Genomic DNA, 18,273 nt, shown 5'->3' with positions numbered 1-18,273 from the left:
CGACAGCCCCAAAACCTGAAGGATCTGGAGAAGGTCTGTATGGAGGAGTGGGCCAAAATCCCTGCTGCAGTGTGTGCAAACCTGGTCAAGAACTACAGGAAACGTATGATCTCTGTAATTGCAAACAAAGGTTTCTGTACCAAATATTAAGTTCTGCTTTTCTGATGTATCATACTTATGTCATGCAATAAAATGCAAATGAATTACTTAAAAAATCATACAATGTGATTTTCTGGATTTTTGTTTTAGATTCCGTCTCTCACAGTTGAAGTGTACCTATGATAAAAATTACAGACCTCTACATGCTTTGTAAGTAGGAAAACCTGCAAAATCGGCAGTGTATCAATACTTGTTCTCCCCACTGTATATGTTTGTATTTCATTTTCAAGACATTAGCAAACATTTCTTAAAAAATGTTTTCACTTTCTCATTATTGGGCATTGTGTGTAGATGGGTGATAAATCTATTTAATACATTTTGAATTCAGGCTGTAACACAACAAAATGTGGAATAAGTCAAGGGGTATGAATACTTTCTGAAGACACTGTATAGACCTACAGCCAAGTGCCCAGATTTCAGTTACTATTCCATTTAACCCTTCTAAACATTAGACTACAGATCCCTTGACGTGCCATATTTGAAGTCCCAGTCTTGTGACATTCAAATTTGTATATTGCCTCAATCATCACACATACAGTGCCTTGCAAAATAATTCATCCCCCTTGGCGTTTTCCCTATTTTGTTGCATTACAACCTGTAATTTAAATTGATTTTTATTTGGATTTCATGTAATGGACATACACAAAATAGTCCAAATTGGTGAAGTGAAATTTAAAAAATAACTTGTTTCAAAAATTAAAAAAATTATAATGGAAAATTGGTGCCTGCATATGTATTCACCCCCTTTTCTATGAAGCCCCTAAATAAGATCCCCCAGAGTCTGCAACACCACTAAGCAAGGGGCACCACCAAGCAAGCGGCACCATGAAGACCAAGGAGCTCTCCAAACGGGTCAGGGACAAAGTTGTGGAGAAGTACAGATCAGGGTTGGGTTATAAAAAAATATCAGAAACTTTGAGCATCCCACGGAGCACCATTAAATCCGTTATTAAAAAATGGAAAAAATATGGCACCAACAACAAACCTGCCAAGAGAGGGCCGCCCACCAAAACTTACGAACCAGGCAAGGAGGGCATTAATCAGAGAGGCAACAAAGAGACTAAAGATAACTCTGAAGGAGCTGCAAAGCTCCTTAGCGGAGATTGGAGTATCTGTCCATAGGACCACTTTAAGCTGTACATTCCACAGAGCTGGGCTTTACGGAAGAGTGGCCAGAAAAAAAGCCCTTGCTTAAAGAAAAAAATACGTTTGGTGTTCGCCAAAAGACAAAAAATATGGAAGAAGGTTCTCTGGTCAGATGAGACTAAAATTGAGCTTTTTGGCCATGAAGGAAAACGCTATGTCTGGTGCAAACCCAACACCTCGAACACCATCTTCATCCCAGTCTCAAATCTCTGGAAGACAAACAGGTTTCCCTCAAGAACGATGAAAAACATCCCCACAGCATGATACTGCCACCACCATGCTTCACTGTGGGGATGTTTTTCATCGGCAGGGACTGGGAAACTGGTCAGAATTGAAGGAATGATGGATGACGCTAAATACAGGGAAGTTCTTGAGGGAAACCTGTTTGTCTTCCAGAGATTTGAGACTGGGATGAAGATTCCCCTTCCCAGTAGGACAATGACTGCTAAAGCAACACTCGATGGGTTTAGGGGGAAACATTTAAATGTCTTGGAATGGCCTAGTCAAAGCCCAGACCTCAATCCAATTGAGAATCTGTGGTATGACTTAAATATTGCTGTACACCAGCGGAACCCATCCAAATTGAAGGAGCTGGAGCAGTTTTGCCTTGAAGAATGGGCAAAAATCCCAGTGGCTAGATGTGCCAAGCATATAGACTTGCAAAAGACTTGCAGAAGACCCCAAAAGACTTGCAGCTGTAATTGCTGCAAAAGGTGGCTCTACTAAGTATTGACTTTGGGGGGGTGAATAGTTATGCACGCTCAGGTTTTTTTGTCTTATTTCTTGTTTGTTTCACAAAAAATATATATTTTGCATCTTCAAAGTGGTAGGCATGTTGTGTAAATCAAATGATACAAACCCCCCAAAAATCCATTTTAATTCCAGGTTGTAAGGCAGCAAAATAGGAAAATGCCAAGGGGGTGAATACTTTCGCAAGCCACTGTAACATCACACTTCCCACTGCTATCAACCTCTTTAACCACTTCACAAAATCTTTCCCAAACATTACTATTCTGGCCCTCCCTTTTCTTTATTTTCAACTCTCTATTTCGCAGCTTTTCTCTTATTGAATTCAACAACAACATTGTCCTTTTTGCCTCAGTGGATCAATGTTTTCTGCCCAAGTTCCCGATAGCATTTGGAGCAGTTACAGTAAGGCCCTAAAGCTTTGGCTTATGCTCTAATTAAGCAATAAGGCCAGAGGAGGTGTGGTATATGGCCAATATACCACGGGTAAGGGCTGTTCTTATGCACGACGCAAAGCGGAGTGCCTGGATGCAGCCCTTAGCTGTGATATATTGGCCATATATCACAAACACCCGAGGTGCCTTATTGCTATTATAAACTGGTACCAACGTAATTAGAGCAGTAAAAATAAATGTTTTGTCATACCCGTGTTATGCGGTCTGATATACCATGTCTGTCAGCCAATCAGCTTTCAGGGCTCAAACCACCCAGTTTATAATGGCAGATAAATAATTATGAAAGAGAAACCTCAGTGTAGCCTATAGATATGAATTGCACAAGAATTATACATGTATGGATTTTTTTATGCGTTGTTTTCTCTATATTCAACCTGCCCGCCACCCACCACCCGCTCTTCATCCACACAATATTTCATGACCCTAAACCCACGAGAACTGCGGGTTATGAGTCAACCCGCAAATCACTAGTGTGTATCTCTCTCCCTGTGTTTCTCTTTCTGTCTATTTTTGTTTCTTTCTCTCTCTGGTGTATTGCACCGAACTGCTCTCTCTGGCCTCCTAAAAGCGCTCCATCTCAGTGCTAGTTAGTGACTTATAGCTAGTTAGGCTTGATGAATGAACTCCAGTATGGCAGTCCTCTATCGCTCTTCATCAGCGAGGAGAAATTTAGTGTTATTTGTCATAAGTGGGCCTGGTTCAGTCAATCTGCTCCAGATTTGTTATGGACTCGATGAGGATACGCAGACCCGCAAGCCACTGTGGTCCTTCAGGATGAGTTCAGATTTTTTGTGGCCCCCACCTCCATTCCTGATCTATTGTGTCATGGTGCATTATGTCTGGAGCTCCTTCCTGACTGTTTTTTCCATCACAGTAGCTCTACTGCTACTTGGTGGTGTTTTATGTTACTGCATTATTTGCAATGACAAAATCAATGCAGCACCACAATATTTACCTAACAACATTGCTAGGACATGTCCAGTGTCTGTTGTGCTGAAAAAGTCAAAGCAAAGATTTCAATGCAAGGAGGATTTCTTATGATTGTCTTTATATGTTAGCTTTCGAATGACTTATTTTCTCAGCTTGCTTTTCTTTTTTAGCTTGAGGTGAAGACGACTTTCACAACATAATGAGCCATGAAAGGCTCTGATGATGACAGCACTATCAATTCTAACACACCATAAAATGGATGCTTACATCCTTACACCAGAATAGTCTGTCTCTCACAGTAACATTGTTCTCTTTCTTCCACTTCCAGATAGTTCCCTGTCCGGCAAGACCCATCCCTCCACCCCGGCCATGTACAAGTACCGGCCCTCGTTCGGCACCATCCCTAAAGTCCATTACCATGCGGCAGGAGAGAAGGTCAGACTAAATTACTGAATTCAAATAGTAATTGCAAACAGGCTTACCCAATAATTTACTGTATTCCTGCACAGTTGCGAGTGTGACTGCATATAAATGAACAGCCGTTTCAATTTTTTATAAAAATGTTCTCATTACGGCCTCCCGAGTGGCGCACCGGTCTAAGGCACTGCATCGCAGTGCTAGAGGCGTCACTACAGACCCGGGTTCGATCCCGGGCTGTATCACAACCGGACATGACCGGGAATCCCATAGGGTGGCGCACAATTGGCCCAGCAACGTCCGGGTTAGGGGAAGGTTTGGCAGGGGCGATTTACTTGGCTCATCGCACTCTAGCGACTCCTTGCGGCGGGCCGGGTGCCTGCAGGCTGACCTCGGTCGTCAGTTGAACTGTGTTTCCTTCTGACACATCGGTATGTCTGGCTTCCGGGTTAAGCGAGTGGGTGTTAAGAAGCGCGGTTTGGCAGGTCATGTTTCAGAAGACGCATGACTCGACCTTCGCCTCCTGAGCCCGTTGGGGAGTAGCAGCGATGAGACAAAATTGAAATTGGGGAGAAAAAGGGGATAAAATACAAAACAAAACAAAAATGTCATTATAGTATGGCTAGTCAAAATAATAGTCCATATTTCTCACTACTTCTGTGTTGTTTTGTCTTGTCAGATTGTAATGCCAGATGACCACCGTAAGGCGTCAGCCATCTTGGAGGAGGGCCGTTGCCATGTCGACTACCGCTCAGAGCCCAACCTGGACCTGCCTGACTACCGCAACGCCCCTCTCCACCGCTCCTTCCAGTCCTACCCACTGCAACTGGACTCCTACCCCATCAACTCCAGCTCCCTCAGCCTGAAGCAGGCCCACCAGCGCAGGGACAAGGGCCAGCTGCCTGTCCTGCAGCCTGAGACAGTCACCTCCACCCCCTACAAGAGCGTCTTCTCCCCACTGTCCAACCGCAACAGCAGCCTCTCCTACGACAGCCTGCTCAACCCCAGCATTTCCCCAGCCACCGCAGCCGAGTGCATGGCTCACCCCGGCATGCCCTCTATGGGCTCGCACTCACCCTACCTGCCAACCAAAATGTGCCACGTGCGGGGGCCTGAACCTCAGATCCAGAGGCAGCAGGTCCCCCCCAGCTTCAGCCCGGTGTTGGGCTTCAGGGGGATGGGGATGAGCAGGGGCAGGCAGTCCCCCCAGGACCGGGACCTGTCCCCGGTGTTGGGCTCCAGGGGGATGGGGATGAGCAGGGGCAGGCAGTCCCCCCAGGACCGGGACCTGTCCCCGGTGCGCTACGACAACCTCTCCAAAACCATCATGGCCTCCATCCAGGAGCGTAAGGAGATGGAGGAGAGGGAGAAGCTGCAGCTGCTGCACCATGGGGGGTGCTCCCAAGCTCAATCCTATGCCCAGGCTCAGGACTCAGGCATGTTCGACAGCTCTGGAGGGTACGGCCTGCCTCCCAGCGCCTGCTACCCGGATAGTCCCCGGGACCCCAGCTCCAGAGGTCCCACGCCTCCAGCCTACGGAGGCTCTAGGGACAACCTGATGGGGGTGGTGAGCTACGGGCCTCGGACCCCCGTGCTGCGCTCCTCTGGTGGCTCCTCTCTGGCACGTGCCCCCAGGACTTCCTCCAGCTCCCTGCACACTGACAGCAGCATGCAGGGAGGCAGGGTCCCTGAACCCCCCTGCCGCTCCCCACCCCACCAGCCCCACCACTCCCCTGCCATGCCCCAATCCCCCTCCTACACCCACAAGAAACTCTCCTTCATCCACGCCCTGGAGAGAACAGACTCACCCCGCCTGGGTGGCCCAAGGTACGAATCCTAACATACCCCTAACGTCTCCTGGAGTGCATGAAATGAGCTGAGGCGCTGGGGAGGGAACAGAACTCACTCCCCACAGGAAGCCCTGAAGCCCTGCTGGCTGACTGGTTAGAAAGCAGCGGTGGATGGGGATGAGTAGTGAGCCTGAGAGAGCTTAGGCTAGGTGTTAACATGTAGCATCTGTATACATACAGTTTCCTTCGATATTATACCCTTTTATCCAGTTAAGTACTGTGCATGGTGTTTGTCACTGGATTTTAATGTTTTGCTTTCATAGGAAGAAAAAAACGTTTGTATTTTTCTAAGTTGTCTGTCATGATGAATAAAGTTGCATTACCCCACTATAATTTCCTTCTGTTTGCATGCTTATCTCCCTCCTGTCATTCTCTTCCATCTGGGAATATCAACATCTACATCTCTCTGCATGTTTTTAGCACCTACAGAAACTCCGTACAAACCTAGATTATCACGAACAACACACTGTGGTTTTACCCTTTATTTCATAAAATGTCATTCTGATTTTTGGGTAATGAATACACCACTCATGGTAATTTATGCTAGCACCAGCAGGTACACTGGCATGTGTTTCATTAGTCCTCTAACTAGTGTCATGGTCATTTACATACTGCATGCTCCTGGGACCAGCCACACAAGACCAACTACTAACACCACCAGAACATGCATGTGAGAACAATACACATATTTTCTGGTATGACAACTGAATTATCTTTCCATGTGATCTGTGTTTATACTGCATGTGCATGTATATCTAAAGCTAAGTTAGTTCTCACTTCAAATAACTATGTCCTCTTGTTTTTTCCCCCTCCCCATTCAGAGAGGCCATGATGCAAAGTAAAGTGAATGGGCAAACAGACTGCCATCTAGCGCCCAACAGCTCCAGTGCCCAGGGCACCACTCTCAGCCCTAGCCGCCACAGTAACATCAAAAAGGTGACTGGGGTGGGTGGCACAACCTATGAGATATCTGTGTGAAAGGGCTGGGGCCCGGGGCGCCAAACCTTGAGGGAAGAGGCATCATTCTCATGGCATCCACATCCAATGACAACAACAACTGTGCTACACAGAGAGGGTTCTCTTCTTCCTTTGACCTTTTTTTATTCGATATTGACCAATCAGGGGCGCATAGCATTTCCTACTTGGGAATTATTGGCGGACCTCTGCTCTTTCCATGCCTAGCCCTTGGTCTCTGTGTCTGTACTGGAGGAGTGCGCCGTGATATGTGTGTGTTTGATGGGAAAAGAGCAACTTCAACCTAAAGAGGGCTGATGTTCTTGCTGAGTGTTTTGTTGAATTTTGTGGCTTGTTGCGTTGGTCATCAGTGGACAGTCTGAATGAGATCTTAAATTTGTCGTTTACAGCATCTCAGTTGCGGTCTAGGTGCTGTTCTGTATGATCACACTCACTAACCACCCACCCAGGCCGCGAGAGGTTAATACACAGACACCCTTACACATACAGATGATGCCGCATGTCTTTGTTCAGTCACATTCTCTGAAATAGCAATGGTATGGCGAGCCACCTCTAACCCAATAAGTCATCAATACAGCACCAATCCATTAGATTTCAGCATACAGCGTCAATCCATTAGATTCAAGCATACAGCATCACTCCATTAGATTCAAGCATACAGCACCAATCCATTAGATTAAAGCATACAGCGTCAATCCATTTGATTCAAGCATACAGCGTCAATCCATTTGATTCAAGCATACAGCGTCAATCCATTTGATTCAAGCATACAGCGTCAATCCATTTGATTCAAGCATACAGCGTCAATCCATTGGATTCAAGCATACAGCGTCAATCCATTGGATTCAAGCATACAGCGTCACTCCATTGGATTCAAGCATACAGCGTCAATCCATTGGATTCAAGCATACAGCATCACTCCATTGGATTCAAGCATACAGCGTCAATCCATTAGATTCAAGCATACAGCATCACTCCATTAGATTCAAGCATACAGCGTCAATCCATTGGATTCAAGCATACAGCATCACTCCATTGGATTCAAGCATACAGCGTCAATCCATTAGATTCAAGCATACAGCATCACTCCATTGGATTCAAGCATACAGCGTCAATCCATTAGATTCAAGCATACAGCATCACTCCATTAGATTCAAGCATACAGCACCAATCCATTAGATTAAAGCATACAGCGTCAATCCATTGGATTCAAGCATACAGCATCACTCCATTAGATTCAAGCATACAGCATCACTCCATTGGATTCAAGCATACAGCGTCAATCCATTTGATTCAAGCATACAGCGTCAATCCATTTGATTCAAGCATACAGCGTCAATCCATTTGATTCAAGCATACAGCGCCAATCCATTGGATTCAAGCATACACATACCTCTTATGAATTCAAGGTGCTTTCAAGGTGCTTTCAAGGTGCTGACTGTGTCTGTCTTGTCCGTCAACAACATGTTGGCCATTACTGAGCAGCACAGAGAAAATATCACATCGCACCAGTCAGTGTTAGATCAATGCAATCTTTAATATAGTTCTAATACCGTCACAAGGCTGAATGGATATCAAACTGTTAAATGGCAATACAACAGTGCTGTGTGGCACTCAGAGACACAGGTCTTGAATTTCTCCAACTACATTTATCCTCTGAGTTTTGAGGTGGTGCTTAAAGGCTTACAGTACAGGAGCATATTCATCTCAACTCTAGCTGAGCTCCAGTATTTATTTATCTTTATAAACTGGGTGGTTCGAGCCCTGAATGCTGATTGGCTGAAAGTCATGGTATATCACACCCAATACCACATGTATGACAAAACATTTATTTTTACTGTTCTAATTACGTTGATAGACAGTTTATAATAGCAAAAAGACACCTCGGGTTTGTGGTATATGGCCAATATACCATGGCTAAGGGCTGTATCCAGGCACTCCGCTTTGCGTTGTGAGCATGGACAGCCCTTAGCCATGGTATATTGGCCATATACCACATCCCCTCGTGCCTTATTGCTTAAGTATACCATAAGCTACAGTAATCAGTAACATAGTCCAACATCTTATCTATTGATTTCAATGTCATGTTAGAGTGACCCCCGACACAGACCAGTGCTAAGAAGACACACAAAAGCCTCTGCTACTGAGTGTCACAGAGGTGGCTGTTATCTGTGATCTATCCTGAATACCCCAACAAAACGGTTCTCCCCATATTCAGGACAACTCCCACCAGCTAGCCAGTCAGCCATGCACCGCCAAAACATCTGATAGGCAATTTATTACTTTTGTGACTTAGTATTTTTAGTAAAATAGGTCTACCCATAATAAGTTATGTTAAAGCCATGTATAATTGTTTTGTTATGATTCATATCAAGAGTGGAAAAGGTCTTCAGCTGTGTTACTACATGAAAACCTGTCACCCATTGTTATTTAGTATTTTTTTTTATTGATTTGTTTTTTTAATTTCCAACCTTTCGAAAATGTTTGATACATCTTGCTTTTTATACAGATACTCAAGCTTGGAATGGATGTTTGTATTTTGAGTGGATTTTGTTGATAATTTATAACCTAGGTGAATTAATGAATAAGTACCATAGCCGATATAGGGAAGGGGGTATGCTAGTTTGTTGTATGCTACAGTGTAAAAAATGTTATTGATTAAACTGTGATGAAGCAATGTAAAGTTATACAAAGCGAATGTCATTTTAAAAAGTTGGGTTAAAAAGGGCCAAAGTTGGCTACTAACCCTGATTCTGTTAAAGCTCTGGGTAGTCCTGAAATCCATCCACTTTCAGCAGCTGTCTGGCACAGCAAACCAAATGAATTACAAGACATGAGGAAAGTCATAGATAAAACTATGGGACTGTTGTTTTTTTGTTGTTCACTAATGAAAAGAAGATATAGTTTGATAGGTACATTTTTCCTTTTCTTAAAAAAACACTGATTAAATGTAGCTTGAAAGTTTCCCTCTGTTTTGTATCTTTTCTTGTTTGTAAAAGGCTCTGAACATTTGAGGTGAGAAATGTCACCTGGTCATTTGCACGTTCTTAGTGTTGAAGACAGAATTTACATGGATGTAAAGGACCCTATTTGTTTGCAACTACACACCGCATCCATTAAATGACCATTGTGGCCTTTCAAGAGGACAATGATGTTTACTGCACAAAGAAATCTCATATGACAGGTAACCAGGTTGCACTGTGGGACAACCACCTATGAAATGCCACCAATAATTCTAATCATGCTTATAGCTGAATGGTCCCACTTATGGATAGTAGACACATTTTTTTTTAAACGTATTGTACCTATTCATTGTGATACTCACTTTAACTGAAAGTACCATAATTGTAGATATCGTATAATAGATGTATATATTGGGAACATATACATTTATCAGAGTACACAGAAAGATGTGACCCTCACATTGGAGATAGTAGAGAGGAGAATACCCCTTGCCATGTATTGTTTTTTTAGCCTGTTATTTGTGGCACATACCATTCCATTTCTCCATCTTATCATATTATCAGTTCAATTGCAGACCATAAGCTTCAAATATGAAAACACAAATTGACAACTGGTCCAACCCCATAGCAGACCCTAATTGTATTATATTACACATGGCAAAGGGAGCTAGTTAGGTTAATATGCCATACTATTTTCAGCTGAATGTACAGTACTGGGTCACTTGTCTCATATTTAACTCAAATTCACCTGTGTTCCTTGCAGGTGACTGACCCAACATTGTTGATACATACTTGAATCTTCCCCTTCAAGCACAGATACACATATGACAAAAGTGATTGTTGTTATTCTTCCTTTAGATTACTGCCACTTTTGTTTTTTATTTTTGCTGTGCTTTGCAGTCTGATGGATATTTTACCAAGGGCTTAATTCAATCCGTAACACTGACGTTTGATTCGAGTCCCAAGTCACCTCACCTGAACAATATGAACTATTGCAGAATACCTGTTACTGTATGTCTTGCTTATCATAAGCAGATGTAGTATTTTGTAACATTTGTTATATGAATAGAAAAATAAATGTAGACAGTGTATTGGAAATACTGTTAATGTACATGCTTAATTATTTTTGTTGAAAGGAAATATGCCACTTGATGACAGAATTAGAATAAAGAAATGTTTGTCAAGCCTATGCATTCACTAGATTGATGTTGAATATTTCAGTGACACAGATCGAAATGTTTCTGTTTGTTCAATGAGATTTCAGTTATATCTGGTGGACTGTATTAGAATGCATTTCACGTGTCACCACATCACAGTTACATCACTTAAAAGGTTGGTGAATAAGCATCAATTACCGCAAAAAAGTAATTTATCAAATGTATTTATAAAGCCCTTTTTACATCAGCCGATGTCACAAAGTGCTGTACAGAAACCCAGCCTAAAACCCCAAACAGCAAGCAATGCAGATGTAGAAGCACAGTGGCTAGGAAAAACTCCCTAGAAAGGCAGGAACCTAGGAAGAAACCTAGAGAGGAACCAGGCTCTGAGGGGTGTCCAGTCCTCTTCTGGCTGTGCCAGGTGGAGATTATAACAGTACATGGCCAAGATGAAAGCGTTAGTATAATTTACTGGATGTGTGTATAAACATTTTAATCCAGAACATCTTGCAAGGCAGGCAGCATTGACTGTCCATACCAAACTGACTGATGCGCGTAGGAATTCCTCTCTAGGGCTGGCACAATTACCGTATAACCACGTAACCGACGGTTATGGATGAAGACCGTCATGAAAATAAAACAACTGTCATAGCTGTTTAAAAAATTGTGTGGAACGAACAGTTTATTGAAGACGGCCATTTGTGCGGTTCAGTCCGTTTCTGCTGTAATTGACTCTACAATGTGACAACTTTGTTGGCCTTTGCTGAAACAAGCAAGGTGTTGTAGCAAACAAGTCTTTGGTTGCCTAGGCAATGCACCCTCCCTGCAGCAGCAGCACATGCAGTCATGAGTCAAGGATAGGAGAAAATGTCCAGATTTTTCAAAAAATTCAACAACAAAATTCAGTAACCACGGTCATTTGGCTGACCAATAACCATCATCCAAAAATCCATGACCGTCACAGCCCTCCCTATTCCTCACTCCACATAAAATAGCAAAGACAGACAAAATGGTCTTTGAGAGCTTTTATTGGAAGGTGGAGGAAATATCTTAAACCATTTGAGTGCAAATGAAAAGCAACATTCCATCCATGTACATGTATTTACAGGTGCACTGGTACTTCGATGCAGGGTCAACACAGTTAGTGGGGACAGGTTAGGACGGTGAGCACACCTAATACCGCATCAATACACTCTTCCACTATGCCTTATCTACATGCTTTAGTTTCACTTTGAGGGAATGTATTATGGCCTAAAAACAAACTTGAGCCACCGGGAAGGAGACCTGAGCCAGAACATACTGTAGCATACGCTTAATTCTGATAACCCGTTGTCTTTCATCTTGATTCGGTGTGATCAGTCAACAACAACAAAATGAAACTAAATCAAACACTTTTCTGATTTGCTGAATTATGCGAATGAGAATCTGCAGTAGGACCTCTGAGCGAGCAGCAGACTACAGTTCCCAGAGTACACCTGATTTTACCAAGCTACGGCTGTGTCTCAATGGTCCAAAGTGTCTTCCTCCACTAATTTCCTCTCCTTCACCTGGGATGGGCAACTCCAGTCCTCAGGGGCCGGAGTTGTCACACTTTCCCCCCCCATCCGTAACGAACACAGCTGATTAAATGAATTGCATTCTAAACAGAAGATCATGATTAGTTGATTGAGTCAGGTGTGTTAGCTGGGCAAAAGTGTGACACCAATTAGGCTCCCAAGGGCTGGATTTGCCAATCCCTGAACAAAGTAGGCTCCAGAAGGCTGGAGTTGCCAATCCCTGAACTACGTGGACAGGTGAAGGCAAATTCCTGCCTGGTAAGCAGCCACCACCTTGCCTGTATAAGATCAGTAAAGACAAAGGAGAGGATACAGAGGAAGCCTCCATATTGAGATTCGTGCCAAAGACATTACTGCTCCTCACACGTACTTTCTGCCCATTTTCCATACTTGTGGCATTAACAAGCAGTCCTGTTCCATATGAACTAACTTTGCTTCAGAATAACAATTTACCCAATGTGGGAATTACCAATATCACAAGCCTCATTTCACAGTATGGTAAATTGACACTGATACCTCTTTCATATACAAAGATCCCACAAACGTACCACGACTGCTTATTTTCACCTGCTTTTTGGTATATCTTTAAGGGGTAGGGTATAAAAACATGGCAAATTAAAAGCCACCTAAAGACCTAGTCATGATTACTGCATTTTCAGTCCCTGTAACCCAGCGTTTCCCAAACTCTGTCCTCAAGACCCAAAGGGTGTACATTTAGTTTTTTGCCCTAACACTAAACAGCCGATTCAAAGCTTGATGATTAGTTGATTTGAATCAGCTGTGTAGCGCTAGTGCAAAAGCGTGCACCCCTTGGGGTCCTGAGGACAGAATTTTAGAAACCCTGCTGTAACCAGAATACAGGTAATCGGGTCTGTGTAAATGAGGGAGTAGGCGTGTTTTGCACCAAGTGAAAGCCGGCTCAAATCAAGAGATGTAATTAAGCACGTGGTATAATGAGTAGGATTCTGTGTTCACATGCAAAAGTGATTACTTATCTTCCTTCCCAATGAAATCTAATTTCACATTTTTTTATGGAAAAATATGTTTCTGGACGATGCACCATGCTGCCTTGTTGACAACATGACTAAACAGCACAGATTACTGTTATATTTGAGAAGTGCGCTCCTCCCTCACCGCTTTTGCCCATTCACGTTACGTGCCATAGACCAGTGCCCCCCAGCCAAGCATAATCGAATCCACCCCGTGGTGCTGTTTTTTTTGCAGGTAAATTCATTAAACACATCCATTGTTTAATACCGCCCTAATTTGTCATGCAAACAGCCCCCATGGTTTAACCCCCCCCCCCCCCCCCCTCTCAATTTGAAAGCGGTAAATAAAGGGGTTGTTCGAAAGGGGCTAATTTACAAAACTATTTTTCTTTTTAAAAACAGGCAATACACCACATCTTCTGTCTGAAATGAGTATGAGTGACAGATGAGCAGAACAGACAATTTGGTTTTCCATGACGGGAAAAAGCAGAGGGCGGGTGGGGAGGGGCACATTTTAATGAATGGATAATTTTTTTGCGGCACCAAGGTCGAGGTAAACAAATCATAAAAAAAAAAAAAAAACTAAATCAATCAATATGCAAGTGTCCAAATTCAGTTTCTTTAGAGTCTATTGTAGAAAATGACAAGTTGAAGATCAGTAAAGCAAGTTCTTGGTTTCATTTCTTCTCTTCTGCTGCCGCTTTCTCCTTTTCCTCTGTCTTGGTCTTGTCTTTTACAGATAGTTCCTCCAGTTTCTCTGCCACTTTGTTTGCACTGTCAGCGTTTTCTCCTGCAGAGAACAGAAAGATGATATTAACTGATGTGTCATGGTGGCCCATTGACTGAGCAAACAGGTTGGCCAAGATGAGGCTCCAAACTACATCAACAGTGTTGATGGTAACAGTCTTCATCTAAGAGCTTGTTTTGGGGCATTGGGGATGTCCACTATTTGAATGACAGAGTATTCCATCTTGAGTGTTTCACACATTTTTTTGTTCCACTGATACATAAGATTAATCTAAACTGGGTAGTGATTAACATGTGACCTTATGAACAATGGTGGTTCTTTGTAATTAAACACTGCAGCGAGAACAATTATAAGTGTGGCAGAACATACCAACGCTAGCCTAATAGTAGGCCAGCGAGTTGTTGAATTCTCCATGTTAATTTAGCAGACATAAAAAGTTCCAGGCTGGAGTGAGCGGCAGAGAACAGAGTATTGTCTGCATACTGGTTATGAAAAATAATGTGATAAAAAAATAATTGTACACGAACCTGATCCGTCTTGAGATTTTCGGACTTCCTCCTTGCATTCATCGAACTTCACCTTAAATTTCTGAGCATCTGAAAAGGACAGAAGAGTTATTTTAAACCCCATCCACACATTGACAGATCACACTTTTTGCATGGGAAGTCGACTGAATTGTAAAAAGCTAATGCAGTGACGGAAATAGACGTGTTGTCACACTCACTTTCTGCATTGAGGAAACGGATTGCCAGGAGTTCAGGTTTGGGATGCTCATCAGCGAAGTCGGCAAGTGTGTTCCATACCCATGCCCTGTCGCTGCCGGCGTTGGGCTTCAGCTCCATCACAGGGAAAACTGAAAGAGCAGAAAGATTAAAAGGCTTTAGGCCACTGACCCATATAATCACATATCTATACAATGACTTGTTTTGCTTATACGTCACCATCATCTCATACTCAAAATAACAATTCAGTGGACAGGCAACATCAATGCATGGGTTAATGGACAGGTTTATGTTCGACACAAGACAGCACTGCAGTGATAAATGCTACTGCCTTAGACAGGAAGCGTTCTGTGACTCACTGTTGTGATTGGCACAGATCTTTAAGGTCCGGTCTCGCCTCATCAATAGGCGGATGGTGCCCTTCTCTTTGTGTTTCAGGAGCTTGACGTCGCCTGTGCCGCGCTCCTTCCACTCTGGTGGGTCGTTCTCAGAGGCAAAGCGGTAGAGCTTCGCCCGCCTGAGGGGAGAGACAATATGGGTAAAATGCTGAGGCTTTGGAGGGAATCAGTAACAATACTTGGGTGACAGAGGGCTGGATAGTTGCACTACACTTGAGACAAATCCTAACTTCTACTTAGGTTAACATTTCACTTAGTCTCCATTTGACAGTGCATGACTAAGGATTTTTTTTAAACGAATTTACCAATTTGATGTTAGGATTCAGCCATAAATGAATTACAAATTGTGTATAGCTCAATGAGTTAGGCTATTCAAAGCGAAATCTTTCAGCATCAGCTTACATTTTGAACAGTTCCTCCTCGTCCTCCTCTAGTGTCTTCACATCCTGCTCTGGAAGAGACACGATGGGCTCATAATGGGGATCGTGGTTTGATTCTTCTGCATTGTCTGTTGAAGTCTCCTGCTCTTCTGGTGTTTCCTATAAAAAAAATTTTTAAAACATGTTAAGGACAGCATTTGGCATTCAAATTGATCAATTGAGAATAAAAATCCTTCTCAAAAGTTTCAGTGAGCTTCAGTGATTCCACTTGGATCGTCATCTCACTTCAAGTTAGTGAAATGTACTTTACAAGTCAGTGTTTCAGACTGTAAAAACAGTAGGCTTCACCAACTAACTGCAGAGGGATGTGAATAGAGGGATTTGAGAGATCAGGCTTTGGAGGTCATCTTTTGTGTGCAATTTGCTGTGGCAACTAAACTTAGTGTCACTGGTGCTGAGCCAAGCACCTCTGCTGCTGGATGACTTTACAAAAGGCCTTGCGAATCCATATGATCTCACACTTACTACAAAACTTGTAATATGGCCTAACATTACATAATCTGAGATAATACTCAGACAAACACTCCTTACAAGAGGAAGAAAGGTGAAGCAGATGGACAACGTTTTTGTTTCCTGGACAACAAAACTCTAGCTAGTTAGTAACATGTGAGCTAGCCAAATTTGCAGTCAGCTACTAAAAAACTAACCTGACAATAATATCAGCATTCCACCTAGAAAGCTTAGCTTCTGCCATAGGATTTATTTAATAGCTGCCTGAACCAAATGTATGAAAAGGGGCGCGTGTGGCTCCATGCTTTCGAGAGTAATGTAAGGGCTAGCTTCAACTTAGCTAACAACATGGATCCATATAAGACTATGGGATGTTGCTAGCTACTGTAGCTAGACATTACAGTAGTACTCAAACATGGAGCAACACGGGCCCATTATATACATTTGGTTCAGGCAGCTAATAAATAAACCTACTGCAGCTTGCTAACAGTAGATGGCTTGCTGACATTCTTGTCAAGCTAGTGTTTTGGTAGCTGACTGCAAATTTGGCTACCTCTCATGTACAAACAGTAACGTTAGTTACCTAAAGTTAGTTGTCCAGGTAACGTTATTAACAGAAAAGTTATGTTTGTGATTGTCCATCTGCTTCTATCAATCGTTGTCTTTTTTTGCGTTAATTAAGTTATCCGCTTTTATTATACAACTGTCATAACTTAGATAGCATGTCAGTGTTGTCATCATAGCTAGCTAACGTTACTTAGCTAAATGTATACACAAGTACTGATAAAGTTGACGCTAGTTTCTTTCGGCCTGGGGTTAGCCAGCCAGCTAGCTTGCTAACGTTAGCTAGGCCACTGAGAAAGCACTTGACCAGCTAGCACAGTAGTAGGTTAGCTAGCTAGACATGAAAAAGGTTTGGCTATTGTGTAAATGACACAGTGGGTAATTGCATTTACCTAGCTCTGTTAAATCAGTGTAAACTCAGAACACAATGAATAAAGCAATATGCTATCTAGCTACTGTAGCTATTGCATTGTCTGAGGAACTGGCTTATGTTGCCAACTGGCTGGCTAACAGTAGCAATTACTGTACAGTAGGGGTAATAGACAACTCTTACCAACGCCAAATAGTGTCCAAGTGATATCGCAGACAAATACATATTAGGTTTAAATAATAATTTTGAAAGTAGTGGCGCCACGATTATATACTTGTTCGCTATCTATATGGCTAGCTAGTTAACCTTAGCTAGCTTTGGACCAGGTATAAAGAAGGGCGGCAAAAGTATTGAGTTGAACACTTTTGACACATACAACAAAAGGCATAACTGATTGACCATTATCTGGAAAATTTTGTTTTGAGGCCGCTTTACACTTTTTATCCCCAATATTGATGTTTAACAAGGTTGTTAAAAAAAAATCAACATCCCTACCCGGCATTTTTATCTTTCTGGGTACAACCCTAGCAATATAAAACTTTGAGAATGCCAACCAAAACATTACAATTGAAATAAAATGTACATTTCATTAAATGCACGATACATACACATGTTAAAAATTCATACCCTCACCTTCGGATCTGCCATATTAATGTAGATGTTTGTAGATTATGGAATTTAGTTTGATTGATTCAAAAACCAAAAACTCGCCGTTCCTCTCTTCCTGCTGTAGATTTCGCGCGCCGAAATGTCCTACTCGCGTTTTCCCCATCCCGGCACCCCTCCACTTTCGACACTATTTTAAAGGGCTTTACATTGAGCCATAAAATAACTTTTAAACGTATAAAATGCTCTTTACCAAATACAATAATTACGAACATGTTTACACTCGGTGTATTATTGTTTTCTTTATTAAATATGGTTATTTGCTTGCAATGCACTTCAAAGTCTACTCTACGCATTTTATAACTATGTGAAAGGATGCTACATATCTTCAAAACTGGCATGTGTGTTTGAAACGTTGGATAAATACGTAGCTAGCTAAAATGTCAACAAAAACCTTTCACATTGCAACCAAAGAGTTTTTATAACTAACCCAAGATACAGAGCCTGTCGTTTACAATGAGAGCAAATTAATCATAGTGGGCAGAGCAAACAAGGAGGTGGGCAGAGCCAAGCACGAGCTAGTGAGATCCTATTGGCGCGTTCTAGCATTTATTAGCATATTTCCATTAGG

General features: G+C 42.5%; 2 protein-coding genes across 2 annotated transcripts in view; one reads left to right on the top strand and one right to left on the bottom strand.

Annotated features, from left to right (window-relative positions):
- Positions 1-8,567, top strand: part of LOC120063262 (palmitoyltransferase ZDHHC8B-like) — a 114,114-nt gene extending 105,547 nt beyond the window's left edge. Inside the window, exons 9-11 of the mRNA XM_039013525.1 lie at positions 3,766-3,872; positions 4,534-5,681; positions 6,526-8,567. Coding sequence (XP_038869453.1) covers positions 3,766-3,872; positions 4,534-5,681; positions 6,526-6,682 — 1,412 coding nt within the window. The 3' untranslated portion in view covers positions 6,683-8,567. The remainder of the gene's footprint in view (positions 1-3,765; positions 3,873-4,533; positions 5,682-6,525) is intronic.
- Positions 8,568-11,809: 3,242 nt separating this feature from the next.
- LOC120063264 (ran-specific GTPase-activating protein-like) lies at positions 11,810-17,792 on the bottom strand. The gene is made up of 6 exons (XM_039013527.1): positions 17,670-17,792; positions 15,615-15,751; positions 15,174-15,331; positions 14,817-14,945; positions 14,620-14,688; positions 11,810-14,134 (listed from the first exon to the last, which is right to left on the bottom strand). The coding sequence occupies exons 1-6, from the start codon at positions 17,682-17,684 to the stop codon at positions 14,022-14,024; spliced, it is 621 nt and encodes a 206-aa protein (XP_038869455.1). The 5' UTR covers positions 17,685-17,792; the 3' UTR covers positions 11,810-14,021.
- Between the last annotated feature and the right edge of the window lie 481 nt (positions 17,793-18,273).

This window comes from Salvelinus namaycush, chromosome 18 (assembly GCF_016432855.1).
Source record: "Salvelinus namaycush isolate Seneca chromosome 18, SaNama_1.0, whole genome shotgun sequence".
Lineage (NCBI taxonomy): Eukaryota > Metazoa > Chordata > Actinopteri > Salmoniformes > Salmonidae > Salvelinus > Salvelinus namaycush.
The sequence above is the reverse complement of the archived record's forward strand: the minus strand, read 5'-3'. Positions and strand labels throughout refer to the sequence as shown.

Bases quoted from the DNA above. Each gene is read 5' to 3' on its own strand.
- LOC120063264 (XM_039013527.1), bottom strand. The intron at 14,946-15,173 runs GTGAGTCACAGA...CTGCTCTTTCAG, and splicing joins GATCTGTGCCAATCACAACA to TTTTCCCTGTGATGGAGCTG. The intron at 14,689-14,816 runs GTGAGTGTGACA...TGTCCTTTTCAG, and splicing joins CCGTTTCCTCAATGCAGAAA to ATGCTCAGAAATTTAAGGTG.